The 20,677-nt window shown below is 44.2% G+C and overlaps 1 protein-coding gene across 2 annotated transcripts in view; it reads left to right on the top strand.

The window, feature by feature from the left end:
- Window positions 1-11,928, top strand: part of LOC311115068 (vesicle-associated membrane protein-associated protein A-like) — a 31,709-nt gene extending 19,781 nt beyond the window's left edge. The window contains exons 2-6 of one of the 2 annotated variants that reach the window (XM_084190280.1): window positions 1,106-1,258; window positions 3,235-3,338; window positions 4,205-4,285; window positions 5,738-5,932; window positions 10,731-11,928. In XM_084190280.1, coding sequence (XP_084046406.1) covers window positions 1,106-1,258; window positions 3,235-3,338; window positions 4,205-4,285; window positions 5,738-5,932; window positions 10,731-10,901 — 704 coding nt within the window. In that variant the 3' untranslated portion in view covers window positions 10,902-11,928. Of the gene's footprint in view, window positions 1-1,105; window positions 1,259-3,234; window positions 3,339-4,204; window positions 4,286-5,737; window positions 5,946-6,348; window positions 7,185-10,730 lie in introns of those variants that run through there. The other variant, XM_084190281.1, reaches the window with a different exon arrangement.
- Window positions 11,929-20,677: the final 8,749 nt, after the last annotated feature.

Genomic DNA, 20,677 nt, shown 5'->3' with positions numbered 1-20,677 from the left:
CTGATCATTACACAGGTGCACCTTGTGCTGGGGACAAAAGCCACTCTAAAATGTGCAGTTTTGTCACACAACACAATGCCACAGATGTCTCAAATTTTGAGGGAGCGTGCAATTGACATGCTGACTGCAGGAATGTCCACCAGGACTGTTGCCAGATAATTGAATGCTAATTTCTCTACCATAAGCCAACGTCGTTAAAGAGAATTTCGCAGTAAGTCCCACTGGTCTCACAATCGCAGACCCACCTGCATGATGATGTGTGGGCGAGCGGTTTGCTGATGTCAACGTTGTGAACAGAGTTCCCCATTGTGGGGTTATGGTATTGGAAGGCATAAGCTACAGACAATGAACTCAATTGCATTTTATCGATGGCAATTTGAATGCACAGAGATACCGTGATGAGATCCTGAGGCCCATTGTCATGTCATTCATCCGCCGCCATCACCTCATGTTTCAGCATGATAATGAACGGCCGGCCCTATGTCGCATGGATCTGTACACAGTTCCTGGAAGCTGAAAATGTCCCAGTTCTTCCATGAAACGTCACCCATTGAGCATGTTTGGGAAGCTCTGGATCGACGTGTACGACGGCGTGTTCCAGTTTCCGCCCGATATCCAGCAACTTCGTACAGCCATTGAAGAGGAGTGGGACAACATTCCACAGGGCCACAATCAACAGCCTGATCAACTCTATGCGAAGGAGATGTGTCGCTACATGAGGCAAATGGTGGTCACACCAGATACTGATTGGTTTCCTGATCCACACCTTTATCTTTTTCTTAAGGTATCTGTGATCAACCGATGCAGAGCTGTATTCCCAGTCATGTGAAATCCACAGATCACGGCCTAATGAATTTATTTCATTTGGCTGATTTCCTTATGAACTGTAACTCAGTAAAATCTTTGAAATTGTGGTATGTATGTATGTATGTATGTATGTATGGATGTATGTATGTATGGATGTATGTATGTATGGATGTATGGATGTATGTATGTATGCGTTATCCAATTGTGTTCAGCTCCCCTCGGTGCTACACTGGAAGCACATGTTCACCCTCTCGCTTTCTCTCTCTCTCCCTCTCCCTCGCTTTCTCCCCCCCGCCAGGTCCCTTCACTGATGTAGTCACCACCAACCTGAAGCTAAAGAACCCATCTGATGGAAGAGTATGTTTCAAAGTGAAGACCACAGCTCCCAGGAGATACTGCGTACGGCCAAACAGCGGCATCATCGATGCCGGTGCTACCGTCACCATCTCTGGTGAGTCCAGTTACTAGGGGGTGGGAACGTTTTTTTAAAATTGGTATCCTTAATGTTTAGAAAAATCGCTAACGGGGGAAAAAAACGTTATATTTTTTTATTTCCCTCCGCAAAATAAAAATCCCAGTGCCTGCTCTTTCGCTAACGATGCGAGTGTGTCTTCTGTCTTCGGTCTGTTGCGTGTAGAATGTATTCATTGATGATTGGCGCTGCTTTACTGAAAATAGGCTCTAGCCATACATTTCTACACTAGGACTTTGTAGAATTATACAGAACGTATATCAGTGACTAAACAAATAACTGTTATATTTTTTTACATGGATATATTTCCACAAATATTTATTCATGCAATTCATGGTTTACAATTTATTTCACTATTTATCACACCTTGGTGCTGATGTTGCGGGTTGATTATGCACCTGGGAGGGTAAAGGCGGGTCTAGTGTTTTAAAAAGCCGTAGTGTACCCTTACAAACAAACAAACAAACAAACAAACAAACAAACCGTAGTGTAAACAAACAAGCCGTAGCCGAGATGCTTTCAAAGGTAGAAGGCTGCGGTAGATAGAACTTTGTTGGCCGGCCCGAGCGCTCACACATACGGAATAGGACCATTATTCTGCGTGGGATTCTAGATTTGTTTTCTGATGTTTTTTTTTTACGGAAAACCAATAAAGTGGCTGTTTTTTTAAACGTTAAGCAAAACTGTCCATTTGTCACATCCCTACCAGCAACCGCTCAGAGAATGGGACTCTCGGGCTGGAATTACGTAGTATTGGAATAATATTGCATGACATCCCATGCGATTAAACTTGGACTGTAACGCCCAGTCTTCCCAGCTCGCGGTCAGTAGTCCCGAACTAGGGAAACCATTATTCATTAATTTATTATCTGATGGTGTCCTGAAGTAGGAACGGCATCTAAACTGTACTAGGTTAGCTTGTCCTGGTCTAAAAAAACATGTTCAATGGAGGATCAAGTGCTTTTTAGTGCAGCCAGGACTAGTCCTTTAGCTTATACAGGGATTGACATTCACTTTTTCTTTTAGCCACTTTTCCCTCCAGATTTTTGGGGGGTTTTTTTGTCTGAAAGCTCAAGTCACAGGCCAAAAAGTTGTGTTGTAATGATGCAAGGAACCACTTCATAAAAATAACCTTCATTATTGTCACTGGTGTTGACAATGGAAGGCTGCTGCTCTCTGATGCCATGTATTATATCTCCTGCCGTTGTGTCCTTGAGCAAGGCACTTAACCCCCCCCCCCCCACACAAAGTAAAATACTGATCTGAGAGGCTGCTGTATAAAACGCATGTGGTCCATCAACCTTTCATCTGGAGAGATACCGGGCGTGCAGGCTTTTGATCCAACCCTGCTCAAACACACGAGTCAGCTTATCAAGGTCCTGTTGAGCAGTGGATTTTTGACAATGTGGGTGTGTTAGAGCAGGGCTGGAGTAAAAGCCTGCACACCCAGTATCTCTCCTGGACTCTCTTGGAGAGTATATATATATATATATTTATTTTTTTACTTTGTCAGAATTACATGGCCAGTATTGAATAGAGGAGAATCCTAGCCAATGTTGAGCTCTTGAGACTGTTTAACAACTGGTGTGTGCAGCACTGGTTTAATCAACTGCTTGTTGGCCGTTTGGGATTATATGGTCAAAGTTATTTTAAAACATCAAACATGAGTGACATTAACACATGCTAATAGCTATCTAGCGAGAAGCAGCCAAACTACACTATGTTTTGAGTTGGTCATCTAGTTAGTCTGTGTATCATTATTTGACCTGCTGCGCAAGTCTCTCACTCTCCTCTCTCTCTCTTTCTCTATTTCTTCTTCAATTTATAGTTTTTATGTCAATCCCTGTTTATAGTTGTAGTAGTTAAAAAAAAAAAAAAACGGATTACTTATAGTGTAAATCAAGCACTCTTTTGATTGTTTTTTTGCAGACGAGTTTGTTTTCAATCTATTCCAGTAATGCTCCAGCCCTTTGACTACGACCCCAATGAGAAAAGCAAACACAAATTCATGGTCCAGAGCATCTTTGCTCCTCCCAATGTTGCCGAGATGGATGCAATGGTGAGTGGTTCTAACTTGTTACTGTCGTGATCTGCCACATCAAGGGTATTCTAATTACATTTTACATTTTAGTCATTTAGCAGACGCTCTTATCCAGAGCGACTTTACAGGAGCAAGTAGGGTTAAGTGCCTTGCTCAAGGGCACATCGACAGATTTTTCTCCTAGTCGGCTCGGGGATTAGAACCAGCGACCTTTCGTTTACTGGCACAACGCTCTTAACCACTAAGCTACCTGCCGCCCCTACGAGGTCTGGACTAGTGCTGGTTTTGTGTTTTTTACCTGATAATTAATTGCACCCAGCTGGTGTCCCAGGTCTAAATCGGTCCCTGATTTAGAGGGGAAGAAAGAAAAAAAGTAGTGGTACTGACTTCGATCTTACACCTCACTGTGTTATCTATGACTTAACCCAGTTGTGGTAGTTTCCCCTCTAGTCCAGCAGAGGGCAGCAACAGTCGTGGTAGTTTCCCCTCTAGTCCAGCAGAGGGCAGCAACAGTCGTGGTAGTTCCCCCTCTAGTCCAGCAGAGGGCAGCAATCCTCTGTCAAAACCAAGCCCATTCTCTGAATCTCTCCTCTACTGCAGTTTATCTCCCCACACAACATCAGTGACAACAAGTACAGGGAAGATATCTACAGAGCTTCAATGATTGGCTAAGAGCTGAATAGTTGAATGATAATGGAATAGTTTGTTGCAAGATTTCTCCTCCACCCGCCATGGTCTGTGTGTGTGTGTGTGTGTGTGTGTGTGTGTGTCTGTGTGTGTCTGTGTGCGAGAGAGAGAGATGGGGTGTGTATATAGAGTTCAGCTGCTAGTAGTTTAGTCTGATGAATAACATGCGTATGTATTCCTCCCCTCCCCTCTTCCAGTGGAAAGATGCAAAACCAGATGATCTCATGGATTCCAAGCTGAGATGTGTATTTGACCAGCCTTCTGAAAACAATAAAGTGGTAAGTCCTGCTGCTGCTCCAACGCACGGGGGGAGGGGGAGGGAGGGGGAGGAACGGAGGGAGGGGGAGGAACGGAGGGAGGGGGAGAGGGGGGGGGAGGAACGGAGGGAGGAACGGAGGGAGAGCGAGAGGGAGGGAGGGAGGGGGAGGAACGGAGGGAGAGCGGGAGGGGGAGGGAGGGAGAGGTACGGAGGGAGAGCGGGAGGGGGAGGGAGGGAGAGGAACGGAGGGAGAGCGGGAGGGGGAGGGAGGGAGAGGAACGGGAGGGGGAGGAAGGGGGAGGAAGGGAGGGAGAGCGGGAGGGGGAGGGAGGGAGAGGAACGGAGGGAGAGCGGGAGGGAGGGAGAGGAACGGAGGGAGAGCGGGAGGGAGGGAGGGGGAGGAACAGAGAAGAACGGAGGGAGCGGGGAGGGAGGGGGAAGACGGATGGAGGACGGAGGGGGAAGAACGAACGGAGGGAGAGCGGGAGGGAGGGAGGGGGAGGAACGGAGGGAGGGGGAGGGGGAGGAACGGAGGGGGAGGAACGGAGGGAGGAGGTAGAGAAGTCTTGAGAGCTTACCACGTTTACCATCTCAACATAACCAAATGCCACCATTTGTGTTTTTGGAGAGAGCGCGAGCGAGGGTTAATAATGTCTACCAGTCTGCCTGTTATCACTTTCATATGCACATTTCAATTATGATAACGTCTTCATATCTTATAATCATTGTCATGTGGCTAAATCTAAATTCTATCTAAATGAAAATGATACAAATCTAAAAGTTCAAAATAATGTAATGCAAAGACGCCTGCCTCCACCAAATGGACACCTTGTATCTGCTAGCTGTTGGCTGGAGCGCACGTGCCAAGACCAGAAGAGCCACATTTGCTATTTAATGCAACAGTTTTTCTGACAAAACTATCGGTAGAGTTGAAAATGCGACGTAAACACATTGAACAACAGTACTTGTTATCTTTCATTTAAAAAATATATTTGATTTGAGCCTGCCCAGATGTTTGGTGTTTGCATTTGTGGAATTATTTCGATGGTTATATTGCAGCCAGGCAAACTCAAGTCAGCATCAGATAAAGGACTTGGGGGGGAAAAACAAGTACTGTTTGAACCCCAGGTCTAGTCTGGACAGTGTCCTAACCTCCTGTCCCCAGCACCAGACCAGGACACATTAGCCTGGTCCCAGATCTGTTTGTGCTGTCTGGCCAACTCAAATGGTCACTAGTTGGCCAGACAGCACAAACAGATCTGGCTAAGGACACTGCTGGGTTTTTGTTTAGTGGTTTTTCTTTTTAACGTTCTCCATGTCTGCAAATGGCACCCTATTCCCTATATAGTGCACTACTTGTGACTAGAGCCCTTTTTTGAAGCCCTGGTCAAAAGTAGTGTGCTTAAATATATAAGGGTGTCATTTGGGATGTGACCTTAGTGGTTTCTCTCTCCGTTGTCCCTCCATCCAGAATGAGGTGGATGCCAGCAGCAAAGCGGCTGCCCCTGTGCTGAACTTGTCCAAGGCGGTGGACGGTCCCGTGGTAACAGCGGCTAAGACCATCAGCGCCTCGATGGACGACTCTGAGATGAAGAAACTAACGGACGAGTGCAAGAGACTGCGAGCTGAGATGGACAAGCTGACCAACGAGAACCTACAACTCAAGGTAAGGCCTCAAGGTTATCTCTGCCGTAGAGACTGCCAGAGGAGGTTATCTCTGCCGTAGAGACTGCCGGAGGAGGTTATCTCTGCCGTAGAGACTGCCAGAGGAGGTTATCTCTGCCGTAGAGACTGCCAGAGGAGGTTATCTCTGCCGTAGAGACTGCCAGAGGAGGTTATCTCTGCCGTAGAGACTGCCAGAGGAGGTTATCTCTGCCGTAGTGACTGCCAGAGGAGGTTATCTCTGCCGTAGAGACTGCCAGAGGAGGTTATCTCTGCCGTAGAGACTGCCAGAGGAGGTTATCTCTGCCGTAGAGACTGCCAGAGGAGGTTATCTCTGCCGTAGAGACTGCCAGAGGAGGTTATCTCTGCCGTAGAGACTGCCAGAGGAGGTTATCTCTGCCGTAGAGACTGCCGGAGGAGGTTATCTCTGCCGTAGAGACTGCCAGAGGTAGACAGTATGGTTACATGAACACGATAATACGATTGTTGATGGTCAGATTTAATATAATAGTTGTTTAAAAAATTTACATGCTTTTGCAAGAATAATGATTTCCCTAATAATCCTGTTTCCATCCAAATGAACGTTCTCCCACAGTGACCATGTTATTGTTTGCGAAGCCTATTTGATTCTGAGTTCGGACATGTGAAAACTATTTCTAAGATTCATAATGTCGGTTTTTCCGAACTCACTTCACTCACGCACAAGAGGGAGGCTTGGCACATGCGCAGATCAGATACGCTGCTGGTCGCGCCCAATGAGCTTTCTGCTAATTAGAAAGATTTCTCAGAAAAGCAGGTTTTAATTGCCGTATGTTCACTTCCATTTTGACTTAACGCCGATTTTTAAAGATGAGCAGAGTAAGGTGTTTACGTGACTGTTGCCATACTCGGCCTTCTGACACAATCAGTTTAATATCGAATTATAAGTGTGTAGGTAAACGTACTTATTAACTAGAGGACTAATTTAACTGTTAGCAACAAGGTTACTAGGTAAACAGGAGACTGCAGGCTGAGATGGGGAAACTGACAGAACAGACAACTCATCGTTTAGAGGCACAGATAGATTCACAAGCTTAACCGACAACTCAAGGTTAGTCACATTATTATTGTTGGGGCGATAGCATTGGTTGAAGCTCGATGTTTAAATTCAAACCATATCTAAGCCAATGTGACACCAATGTCAATGAACATTTGTAAATCAACTTGATTGGACGAACACAACCCACTCCCCCGCCCCTCGTCATGCGCCGTCCAACCGTTACCGAGAACCACATATTGGATTAAAAAATATATATATATATATACAATTTCTTGCCCCGACTAGCTCAATATCTTGGCATCGGGTAAGAACGAGACTACATCGTCCATAAAGTGACCGTTAGACTTGCCACCTTTTCAGACTGAATAAAATTGTAGGGGGCAACAGTTTTGATTAAATATATAATTTATCGCTCTCACATGCTCATTTCTGTCCATTTTAAAAACCAACGAGGTGCTACCTTTTTGTAGCATGCTAACATATTTTCAGCCAAATCTCTTGAGTTCTAAAACCGGACCAAACACTTGGGTTGCACAGCAACAGCGCTAGTAGCTAGCGAACACCAGTCGGATGAGAGGCTACAATAAAAAGCTAGCTAGATTTTGCTATGAAAGGTTTTTCACATGGCTGTGTAAACTGGCTGTGTAAACTGGCTGTGTAAACTGGCTGTGTAAACTGTTGGCTTTGACACTTTCATGTAATCAGAGCACAAACAAATAAGCATAAATAAGATGGCGAACGTCCTTCGCTACTATTGCCAGTTAGCTAGCTAACTAACGTGAGCCAGTAACGTTAGCTAGCTAACTAACGTGAGCCAGTAACGTTAGCTAGCTAGCTTCAAGCCGACAAGGGGTTAACATTAGCTGTATGGACAGATTGCGATGCACCGGCACAACTCAATGTTTTTTTTTTTGTCATTTAGCAGACGCTCTTATCCAGAGCGACTTACAGGAGCAATTAGGGTTAAGTGCCTTGCTCAAGGGCACATCGATAGATTTTTCACCTAGTCGGCTCAGGGATTAGAACCAGCGACCTTTCGGTTACTGGCACTACGCTCTTAACCACTAAGCTACCTGCCGCCCATGTTGACTTTCTCCCACATTTTTCCACAAAGCACAGCTAGCTAGCTAAGTAAAGTTAATAGTCAACACCAAAACTTTGGGAACCTGTCACACTGCTAATGTATAATACATGCAATGGGCATTGCTCATCTAACGTTAAAGTTAACGTTACTCCATACACTAGTCAACCTAGCTTGCTTAGCAATGTAGCTAGCTAACTTTACAGCCCTTACCTTATGCATTAATTCAGCACGCTCCCTCTGTCAATGACATTTTCTTGTCATTATACGCCAGATTTGCTCTGACTAACAGTGTCAAGTTACTTTTCAATGTGTTCCCATCCAAGTAAAAAGTAGCCAGGGGGTGCTGGTGCACCCAGGTTAAAATGACACCAACATCATTGCTTGCGCGACCTTTGCGCAGGCAAAAGAAAACACCATGCTTGCCAACATGGTTAGCTATGTGAATGTTTTCAACACACCAACTGTTTTTAGACTGTTTTGTAACCAACCAAGCAAGATAGACGACAACATACTGTCCATTTTTAAATACTGCCAAATTCTCTAAAACAAAATTGGAGGCGGCTTATGGTAGATAAATGAACATTTAATTATCTGGCAACAGCTCTGGTGGACATTCCTGCATTTAGCATGCCAATTTCACGCTCCCTCAACTTGAGACATCTGTGGCGTTGTGTGACAAAACAGCACATTTTAGTGGCCTTTTTATTGTCCCCGGCACAAGGTGCACCTGTGTAATGATCATGCTGTTTAATCATCTTCTTGATAATCCACCTGACAGATGGATGGATTATCTTGGCAAAGGAGAAACGCTCACTAACGGGGATGTGAACAAATATGTGCACAGTAGCTATGTGGGTCTATTGTACTAAAAACAATATGAATGCAGGTTGCTTAGGATTCAAACCTTCTAATAACAGATCACATCAATATGGCTAGTTAACAAGCTAACTTGCAGGGGATAAACTAGATGGCTAAATGTTGTTTGATTTGCTTGCCATCTATACTATAGTGGTGATGACAACTTTACCAGGACGAGGACTTGCCGACATCAAACTCTTTCCAAAAGCCAGATGTATATATGCTACCCTCAATTATCTGAAAATACACGATCACTTGATGTTTACTGATCATGAAAAGCATAACAGTTACTTGCTGTATAATTATGATGGAGCTAAATGTGGAATAATCAGAAATGTGTAGTTCTGACTATACTCTTCAAGAGGTGACGATATTAAAACCAAATAGTTACATTTATTCAACAAACCCTTGAAAACGGTATGTAGCGGAGCTGGGGGTCGCCCTGCCTTGCACCGTAATGTGACGTTTTATTGGTAACTGATAACTACAGGTTTAGGGTCATAGATGAACAAGACTGCAGGCTGAAATGGGAAAAACTGACTTAGGAGAACAGACTGATTTGAACTGTTAGCAACTAAGGGTTAGTCGGTACATAGTATTTAAAGGGGAAACTAAACAGAAGAAGCAGCAGTTAAACGTTTTCTGTAGAGAACTACTACTATTTCCTTGTTTGATCTTTTTTTTTTCTTGTGTTGTGCAGTGTTTGATATGTGCATCCCCCTCCTCTCTTCCCTATCTTTCTCGCTCCCTCTCTCCTCTTTCCCCATCTCTCCTTTCTCTCTTTCCCACTTTCTTTCTCCTCTCTCGCTCTCTCCTCTTTCTTTCTCGCTCTCCTCTCTCTCTTCTTTCCCTCTCCTTTTTCTCCTCTCTCCCCCCTCACCCATTTCTCCTCCCTCTCCTCTTTCTCCTCTCTTTCTCTCCTCTTTCTCTCCTCTTTCACCGTCCCGGGAAACATTTGGATGACCACACCAGTGCCTTCTCCTTGGTGTATCCCAAGTCGTTTCCACTGAGGTGGATGATTAGGATGTCAGGGAGAAGTAGCTCAGGTCCTCTGCTGGTGCAGAACACAGAGCAGTTTGTGTCACTTCATGCCTTGCTCTCCTGAGCCACCTAATGTGACAGTCTATGTATGGAAACAGTTCATGCTACATGTTGATTATTGGTGTGTTTTCCAGGAGCTCGTCTTAAGAGATCAGTTTACTCCATATTGGCTTAAATGGGTTTCTGGTGTTTCGCTTCTCTGGAATATCAGCTGTTTTAATATTAAATAAGTACTAATAACCACGTTATTTCTGTTGCCATTTAACATTGTGTATTTCTACTTTACTTGTAACCCTCCTTTCTCGTTGTCTCACTATCTCCTATCACTCTCCTCTCTCTCCCTTCTCCCCCTTCTCTCTTCTCTCCACTTCCCCCCCCCCTCTCTCTCTCTCTGGCCCTCTCTCTCTCTCTCTCTCTCTGGCCCTCTCTCTCTCTCTCTCTGGCCCTCTCTCTCTCTCTCTGGCCCTCTCTCTCTGGCCCTCTCTCTCTGGCCCTCTCTCTCTCTCTCTCTGGCCCTCTCTCTCTGGCTCTCTCTCTCTCTCTCTCTCTCTCTCTCTCTCTCTCTCTCTCTCTCTCTCTCTCTGGCTCTCTCTCTCTCTGGCTCTCTCTCTCTCTGGCTCTCTCTCTATCTCTCTCTCTCTCTATCTCTCTCTCTCTCTGGCCCTCCTCTCTCTATCTCTCTCTCTCTACTACTCTCTCTCTCTGGCCCTCCTCTCTCTCTCTCTCTCTCTGGCCCTCCTCTCTCCTTTTTCTCCTGTCTCCTCTTTCTACCCATCCAAGGACGACGGTGTTAGAATGAGAAGGGCTGCCCAGCGTTCTGACCACATGGCATCAAACCAGACTGGCTCCTCCTCCTCCTCCATGATGCAACAGACGACCTCCCTTCCCTCTCTCCTCGTTGTCATAGCAGCCATCTTCATCGGATTCTTCATTGGGAAGTTTATCTTGTAAACTGGAGCTCTGAAACGGCACCCTATTCCCTATGTAGTGCACTACTTTTGAACAGAACTGATAGGGAGTCCCATAAGGCTCTGGTTAAAAATAGTGCACTACGTGGGGAATAGGGTGCCGTTTCGGACAGAGCGCCCTGGGAGACTCAAGACAACCCCTCGGCTCCGGAATCAAAATGCCTAGATGGAACTGACTAAACCAAGAAGAAGTCGTCTTTCTGTTGACTCTGTTGCCATATCAGAAGTAGTGCTCTGTCTGCAGTAGCCACGTCGTCTGTCTGCTCTGCATCAGAAGTACCAGGGCCCCGCTGCCTTTTTACAAGCGCTTACACGGTTAGTGTACACACAGAGGAAGGAAGGAAGGAAGGAAGGAAGGAAGGAAGGAAGGAAGGAAGGAAGGATGGATGAGAGAGGAAAAAGATTGCTCCATTTTAGTTTTTCTGCTTTTTTGATGGACAGACAGGTTTGTGCAGGTATGAGGTATACGTCCCAAATATTACCCTATTCCCTTTTATAGTGCACTACTTTTATGGGCCCTGGTCAAAAGTAGTGCACTATAAAAGGAATAGAGTGCCATTAGGCACACACAGGAAGTGGTACACTATCGATCAACATGGAGGACACTGTTAGAATACGTCAGTAGCGTTCATACCTTATTTTGAGGTAAGCAAAGATCTACAAGTGGTTAGAAAAGCAAGGTTCTATTACTTCCACCAATTCAGATCTGTGATTACTTCAAGGAACTATGGGTAGGAAGGAACTATGGGTAGGAAGGAACTATGGGTAGGAAGGAACTATGGGTAGGAAGGAACTATGGGTAGGAAGGAACTATGGGTAGGAAGGAACTATGCATTTCTTTAGTATTGGAACAGGGCCCTAGAGTCTCATCATGGGGCATGAAGCAGTCAAATAAACCAATCGTCTTCTCTCTCTGTTTTTTTTTTGTAGAAGTTGAATGAAATGTTAAGTGTAAATGTTATTTCTCTCTACCCCTCCTCTCTCTCTCTCTCTCTCGCCCACCTCTCTCTCTCTCTCGCCCTCCTCTCTCTCTCTCTCTCTCTCTCTCTCTCTCGCCCTCCTCTCTCTCTCTCTCTCTCTCTCTCGCCCACCTCTCTCTCTCTCTCTCGCCCACCTCTCTCTCTCTCTCTCTCTCTCGCCCACCTCTCTCTCTCTAATCCTTTTAAAAGGCGAGAACTACTTCTTCCATTGTCAACACCGACCGCCTCGCTTCTTAATGCAGGATCGCCTCTGAAATAGTCTGTCCAAAGTGGTACTACTATTCCCTATATAGTGCACTATATAAGTACACTATCGTTCAAAAGTTTGGGGTCACTTAGAAATGTCCTTGTTTTCGAAAGAAAAGCTATGTTTTTGTCCATTTAAAACAACATCAAATTGATCAGAAATACAGTGTAGATGTTGTAAATGGCTATTGTAGCTGGAAACAGAATAGAAAGAGGAGTGGGAGGCCCCAATGTCAACAGTGAAGAGGCGACTCCGGGATGCTGACCTTCTAGGCAGAGTTGCAAAGAAAAAGCCATATCTCAGACTGCCCATCTTCATCTTTTATTTTTATTGACCAGTCTGAGATATGGCTTTTTCTTTGCAACTCTGCCTAGAAGGTCAGCATCCTGGAGTCGCCTCTTCACTGTTGACATTGAGACTGGTGTTTTGTGGGTACTATTTAATGAAGCTGCCAGTTGAGGACCTGTGAGGCGTCTGTTTCTCAAACTAGACACTAATGTATTTGTCCTCTTGCTCAGTTGTGCACCGGGGCCTCCCACTCCTCTTTCTATTCTGATTAGAGCCAGTTTGCGCTGTTCTGTGAAGGGAGTAGTACACAGCGTTGTATGAGATCTTCAGTTTCTTGGCAATTTCTCACATAGAATGGCCTTCATTTCTCAGAACAAGAATAGACTGACGAGTTTCAGAATAAAGTTATTTCTGGCCATTTTGAGCCTGTAATCAAACCAACAATTGCTGATGCTCCAGATACTCAACTAGTCTCAAGAAGGCCAGTTTTAAGCTGTGCTAAGATAATTGCAAAAGGGTTTTCTAATGATCAATTAGCCGTTTAAAATGATAAACTTGGATTAGCAAAAACAACGCGCCATTGGAACACAGGACTGATGGTTGCTGATAATGGGCCTAGGTAGATATTCCATTAAAAATCAGCCGTTTCCAGCAACAATAGCCATTTACAACATTAACAATGTCTACACTGTATTTCTGATCAATTTTATGTTATTTTAATGGACCAAAAAAAATAGCTTTTCTTTCGAAAACAAGGACATTTCTAAGTGACCCCAAACTTTTGAATGGATATATATATATATATATATATATTAAATAGGGTGCCATTTGGGTACGCAGACATTGTCATTTCTCTACGACTCTCTGGGTCCATCTGGGATATAATAGGTCCCTCCTTCCTTGTACATTTCTGTCCAATCAACAGACTTTATATTATTATTATTCGTTTTTTTTTCTCTCAATACAAATCATATTATATCCCTCCCTCCCTTCCGAGGCAAATGTTCTTAACCTTGTCCCTCCCATAAACATTGAAGAAATAAAACTGAAAACAATGTTGTTCTGATGGCCGTCTTCTCTCTTCAGACATACACATCATACAACGTCACCATGTAGCCGACGTCTTTTGTTTGCTAACGAATATCTAGATAAATATTGTTTGATAATACAAACATCTATTCACTGGACCTAGCTCCTCAGCCTTGTCCCCAGGCTAATTGCTACATAAAGTGCATTCGAAAAGTATTCTGACCCCTTCACTTTTTCCACATTTTGTTACGTTACAGCCTTATTCTAAAATTGATCAATCTACACACAATACCCTATAATGACATAGAGAAAACAGGTTTTTAGAAATGTTGGCAAATCTATTAAAAATAAAAAAACATACCTTAGTTATTACGTAACTATTCAGACCCTTTGCTATGAGACTGGGAGACTAGTCAGGATCGAGGGAAAGATGAATGGAGCAAAGTACAGAGACATCCTTGATGAAAACCTGCTCCAGAGCACACAGGCAAGACAACGCAGGAGTGGCTTTGGGACAAGTCTCTGAATGTCCTTGAGTGGCCCAGCCAGAGCCTGGACTTGAACACGATCAACATCTCTGGAGAGACCTGAAAATAGCTGTGCAGCAACGCTCCCCATCCAACCTGACAGAGCTTGAGAGGATCTTCAGAGAAGAATGGGAGAAACTCCCCAAATACAGGTGTGCCAAGCTTGTAGCGTCATACCCAAGAAGACTCAAGGCTGTAATCGCTGCCAAGGTTGCTTCAACAAAGTACTGAGTAAAGGGTCTGAATACTTATGTAAATGTGATATTTATTTTTTATTTGTTTTGTTCCAAAAATGTCATCCTGTTTTTGCTTTGTCATAATGGGGTATTGTGTGTAGATTGAGAAGAAAAAATTAAACCAATTTAATCCATTTTAGAATAAGGCTGTAACGTAACAATGTGGAAAAAGTGAAGGGGTCTGAATACTTTCCAAATGCACTGTATAATCTACAGAGATCCGGACGAGACCCCTGCTAAATTGGTAAATTGCTTTATTGGCCCTCCATTAAAAAATAATAATCTAATCCCACTGGATGTATTACTGTATAATTGCATTGGGGCATACTCCACTGAGTATACAGAACATTAAGGACACCTCTTTCCATGACATAGACTGACCAGGTGAATCCAGGTGAAAGCTATTAAATCCTTATTAATGTCACTTGTTAAATCCACTTCAATCAGTAGATGAAGGGGAGGAGACAGGTTAAATAAGGATTTTTTTAAAGCCTTGAGACATGGATTGTGTATGTGTGCCATTCAGAGGGTGACTGGGCAAGACAAAATATTTGAAGTGCCTTTGAACGGGGTACGGTAGTAGGTGCCAGGCGCACCGGTTTGTGTTAAGATCTGCAACACTGCTTGGTTTTTCCCCCTCAACAGTTTCCCGTGTGTATCAAGAATGGTCCACCTCCCAAAGGACATCCAGCCAACTTGACACAACTGTGGGAAGCATTGGAGTCAACATGGAGCCAGCATCCCTGTGGAACGCTTTCGACACCTTGTAGAGTCCACGCCCCGACGAATTGAGGCTGTTCTGAGGGCAAAAGGGGGTGATGCAACTCCAACATTAGGAAGGCGTTCTAATTTCTCCGTGTATGTGCCCAGTACAGCCTTACTTCAGCCGACTCTGTGACACCCACAGATTACAATTCCAAAGAGTTTACACAAATATTAGCGTTTTAGCTCTTCTAGCGGGACTCTGAAACCACTGAGCCACGTTAAGGTTACCAGGCGACCTATTCCGTGTAACGAACATTCACATTAGACCGTACAACCGTACCCGTAGAGCAGGGGTGTCAAACTCATTCCATGGAGGGCCTCTAGTGTCTGCTGGTCTTTGGTTTTTCCTATCAATTAAAGACCTAAACAACCAGGTGAGGGGAGTTCCTTACTAATTAGTGACCTTTTAATTCATCAGTCAAGTACAAGGGAGGAGTGGAAACCCGGCAGACACTCGGCCCTCCGCGGGAAGGAGGAAGGAGTTTATATAGTGTGTACCACTCGTCTAGAAGACGGGTTGGTTGTTTAGCAACAAAACCGACGTGCGCGCAACTATGGGGCAAAACAGACGGCGTTTGGCTTAGATTGTTAACATCTAAACAATATTTAGTCTCCAATGTCTTTGAAAACATAGTTACACAATGAGCAGTTGTCTCTCAAATTCATTGTTACAGTTGTTGTTTAGCTAGCTAGCTAATGTTAGCCATATTAGCATAGATGTGACATCAGTCAAAACACCTCAAAACAAGACACAGTATCAAGAACAAGATAAAACTGGCTGAAACGAATCCCTTACGATTCCCCACATGGCAGTTTCTTGTCATTGTTGGTAGTTATCTGGCCATCCAGAATCACAACACAAGACTTTGTGCCCCATTTGAAGCGTGTGGATCATTTTCGTGATGTCCGCTAAACCTGTCTGTTTGCCGAGCGAAACGTGCGTGTGGTGCACCCTTATGCAGACTGGACAACAAATGGCAGCTGGGGGCAACATGTCTTTGGGCATCAAAGTGGGCATGCAAGTAATCCACACGCAACCCTCCAGTAAGTCGACGAACTCACAAAAACTCAATTCTGGACGAGACTGACTTTATGACCCAAATTACCCTACTTACATTAGTCAATTCTGACACTAGAATTAATGTTTCTGACTCATATCAATTCCACATAGGCCGTTTTAAAACCAGAGAAGTTGAAAAAACACAGCAAAAAAAAAAGAAACGTCCTCTCACTGTCAACTGCGTTTATTTCCAGCAAACTTAACGTGTAAATATTTGTATGAACATAAGATTAAACAACTGAGACATAAACTGAACAAGTTCCACAGACATGTGACTAACAGAAATGGGATAATGTGTCCCTGAACAAAGGGGGGGGGGTCAAAGTAACAGTGAGTATCTGGTGTGGCCACCAGCTGCATTAAGTACTGCAGTGCATCTCCTCCTCATGGACTGCACCAGATTTGCCAGTTCTTGCTGTGAGATGTTACCCCACTCTTCCACCAAGGCACCTGCAAGTTCCCTGGACATTTGTGGGGGGAATGACCCTAGCCCTCACCCTCCGATCCAACAGGTCCCAGATGTGCTCAATGGGATTGAGATCCGGGCTCTTCGCTGGCCATGGCAGAACACTGACATTCTTGTCTTGCAGGAAATCACGCACAGAACGAGCAGTATGGCTGGTGGCATTGTCATGCTGGAGGGTCATGTCAGGATGAGCCTGCAGGAAGGGTACCACATGAGGTAGGAGGATGTCTTCCCTGTAACGCACAGCGTTGAGATTGCCTGCCATGACAACAAGCTCAGTCCGATGATGCTGTGACACACCGCCCCAGACCATGACGGACCCTCCACCTCCAAATCGATCCCGCTCCAGAGTACAGGGCTCGGTGTAACGCTCATTCCTTCGACAATAAACACGAATCCGACCATCACCCCTGGTGAGACAAAACCGCGACTCGTCAGTGAAGAACACTTTTTGCCAGTCCTGTCTGGTCCAGCGACGGTGGGTTTGTGCCCATAGGCGACGTTGTTGCCGGTGATGTCTGGTGAGGACCTGCCTTACAACAGGCCTACAAGCCCTCAGTTCAGCCTATTGCGGACAGTCTGAGCACTGATGGAGGGATTGTGCGTTCCTGGTGTAACTCGGGCAGTTGTTGTTGCCATCCTGTACCTGTCCCGCAGGTGTGATGTTCGGATGTACCGATCCTGTGCAGGTGTTGTTACACGTGGTCTGCCACTGCGAGGACGATCAGCTGTCCGTCCTGTCTCCCTGTAGCACTGTCTTAGTTCGGACAGTACGGACATTGCAATTTATTGCCCTGGCCACATCTGCAGTCCTCATGCCTCCTTGCAGCATGCCTAAGGCACGTTCACGCAGATGAGCAGTGACCCTGGGCATCTTTCTTTTGGTGTTTTTCAAAGTCAGTAGAAAGGCCTCTTTAGTGTCCTACGTTTTAATAACTTAATTGCCTACCGTCTGTAAGCTGTTAGTGTCTTAACGACCGTTCCACAGGTGCATGTTCATTAATTGTTTATGGTTCATTGAACAAGCATGGGAAACAGTGTTTAAATCCTTTACAATGAAGATCTGTGAAGTTATTTGGATTTTTACGAATTATCTTTGAAAGACGGGGCCCTGAAAAATACACTACCAGTCAAAAGTTTGGACACCACCTCATTCAAGGGTTTTTCTTCATTTATACTATAATTGTATGACCTTCGACCTTCGTCCGTACGGGAGTTGCAGCGATGGGACAAGACTGTGACTACCAATTGGATACCAAGAAATTGGGGAGAGAAAGGGGGTAAAAAAAGATCTTAACAAAAACCCTTGAGTATGAGTGCTGATCTAGGACCAGTTTTGCCGTTTTAGATCTTAACGCTAGACAAGCTGGGCCTAATAACATAACGTGGACAGGACCTGATCCAAGACGAGCACTTCTTCTCTGAGACGCTTTATACTGGGCCCAGGCCCAGTCAATAACGCCCACAATCAGAAAAAAAAAAACTTTAAACAGTAAGCTAAGTGGTCTGGGTGGTCATGGGATCATTGATGTGATAACATGGTGTAAAGGTATGAACCTCTCCAGCTGTAGAGGTCTTGAACTGGGCCAGCTGTCCTTAGCTACCCTGCACGGTCGATGGAAACGTATCATTCCAGGGCTAGTGTGTGGGTGCAAGGTTTCGTTCTAGCCAAGCAGAAACCCACCTGATTCTTGACAGTCTGCATCAGGGCTCTCCAACCCTGTTCCTGGAGAGCTACACTCGTGTAGGTTTTCGCTCCAACCCCAGTTGTAATTAACCTGATTTCAGTTTATCGACCAGCTAATTATTAGAATCAGGTGCACTAGATTAGAATTGGAGTTAAAACCTACAGGAGGATGGCTCTCCAGGAACAGGGTTGGAATTAAAAATCTACAGGAGGGTGTCTCCAGGATCAGGCTTGGAATTAAAACCTACAGGAGGGTGTCTCTCCAGGAACGGGGTTGGAAATAAAACCTACAGGAGGGTGTCTCTCCAGGAACGGGGTTGGAGTTAACCTACAGGAGGGTGTCTCTCCAGGAACGGGGTTGGAAATAAAACCTACAGGAGGGTGTCTCTCCAGGAACGGGGTTGGAGTTAACCTACAGGAGGGTGTCTCTCCAGGAACGGGGTTGGAGTTAACCTACAGGAGGGTGTCTCTCCAGGAACGGGGTTGGAAATAAAACCTACAGGAGGGTATCTCTCCAGGAACGGAGTTGGAGTTAACCTACAGGAGGTTGTCTCTCCAGGAACGGGGTTGGAATTAAAACCTACAGGAGGGTGTCTCTCCAGGAACGGGGTTGGAGAGCCCTGGTCTGGACTATTAGCAGTTGATTAGTACAATCAGGCGTCTTACTGCTTGTCTGGAACAAAATCCCGCTAAGGTATCACTTTTTTTCTTTTTTGTCGTATAACTAAAAACAATGTTATTAAAGTAGGCAATTTAACCCTCATACATGTGTTGGTGAAAACAGTAGGATAAATCCACATGTAGGTAGAGTCCATTCCATGCTCCTTTTTACTTGTGTTACTCAACCTCCCCACACTTCAAAACATCTCTTCAGGTAGTAGATCTTAAAACACGATCATAAAAAAGAAAAACATATCATTCTCAAAAAGGTCAAATGTTTCCATGCAAACCACCCCATGACCCCCCAACCCAAGACCTAGTGACATATTTTTATTCTTTGAGGGTAAAAAGGAAACACTTTATCCATTGTTATATTTACATGTATTTATTTATTTCTGCGAAAAGTGTTTGAAAACAATATGGAGAAAAAATTAAAGTTAATATTAATTAATTATTTTTGAATAATAATTATTTTAATTAATATATCGTATTTTATGAAGTTGTCTTGATTATACAACAGAAGTCCAGGTACCGTACAAGGAGGTTACAGTATATCCTTGGATATCCAGCAATAATTAGCTGTTGACTGTTTTTGTTTTTTATTTCTATTCATGGAAATTCACTACAAAGTGTCGTCCATGGCGCTATAAAATACACCCTTCAATTTAAAAGCAATTCAAGTGCTTATTCATGTTTCTTCATTACCTCTGTTCTATTGAAACATCTTATTTCCAACTGTTTTCTCCTGGGTTTTGATTTTCTTTTGTTTGTTTTAGCTTGAGTAAAAACCAACAGCGGCTGAGAGCTTTGGGCCAATAACGGAAAGGTCGCTGGTTCGGACACCCGAGCCGGCAAGGTGGAAAAATCTGCCGTTCTGCCCTTGCGCAAGGCAGTTAACCCTCAACAACAACTGCTCCCCGGGCACTGATGACGTCGATTAAGGCAGGCCCCCGCACCTCTCTGATTCAGAGGGGTTGGGTTAAATGGGGAAGACATATTTCAGTTGAATGCATTCAGTTGTGCAACTGACTAGGTATCCCCTTCACCTCTTCCCCCACCCCTGTTTGCAATTAGTACAGTTTGTCCTTACAAAATAAAGTCCATAATAACCAGTGTACAGTTTCAAATCTTTAATTGTTTTATATATATATATATATATATATATATATATATATATATATATATATATATATATATATAGCCAGTTATACATGTTGTTTTAGGGCACCTACACCCATTGCATATGAGATGGTTCTCAGGCTAGATTTACATTTACATTTTAGTCATTTAGCTCTTTTCCAGAGCGACTTAGAGTTAGTGAGCGCATACATTTTTCATACATAGATCAGAGCAGAGATATCTGTTAACTGAGAGGGTTCTCAGGCTAGATCAGAGCAGAGATATCTGTTAACTGAGAGGGTTCTCAGGCTAGATCAGAGCAGAGATATCTGTTAACTGAGAGGGTTCTCAGGCTAGATCAGAGCAGAGATATCTGTTAACATCAAACGAAGACAACGAAGAGCGTGTCCTGATTTCTAAACGTGGCGTAACTCCGGGACCTGTACCGTGAAGTGTTTGGTGTTTAGTTACGGGGTAGATCAGACAACAAAAAAGTGTCATTTAACGCGAAAACATTTTTTGGTATTAGGTTGAGGAGTCGAGTCAGTAGCATATGGTCACGGTAGTCTGTGATAATGTAGGTTGTCATTATCAGTAGTCCTATTGTACTGATAATATATTTCCCTTTTAAACCCTGAATCCGTACATTTACATTTTTTACATTTTAGTCATTTAGCAGACGCTCGTATCCAGAG

This window comes from Coregonus lavaretus (assembly GCF_964263955.1).
Source record: "Coregonus lavaretus genome assembly, contig: HAP1_SCAFFOLD_2261, whole genome shotgun sequence".
NCBI classification, from domain to species: Eukaryota; Metazoa; Chordata; class Actinopteri; order Salmoniformes; family Salmonidae; genus Coregonus; species Coregonus lavaretus.
Note: the sequence above shows the minus strand (reverse complement) of the source record. Positions and strands in the feature narration are given on the sequence as shown.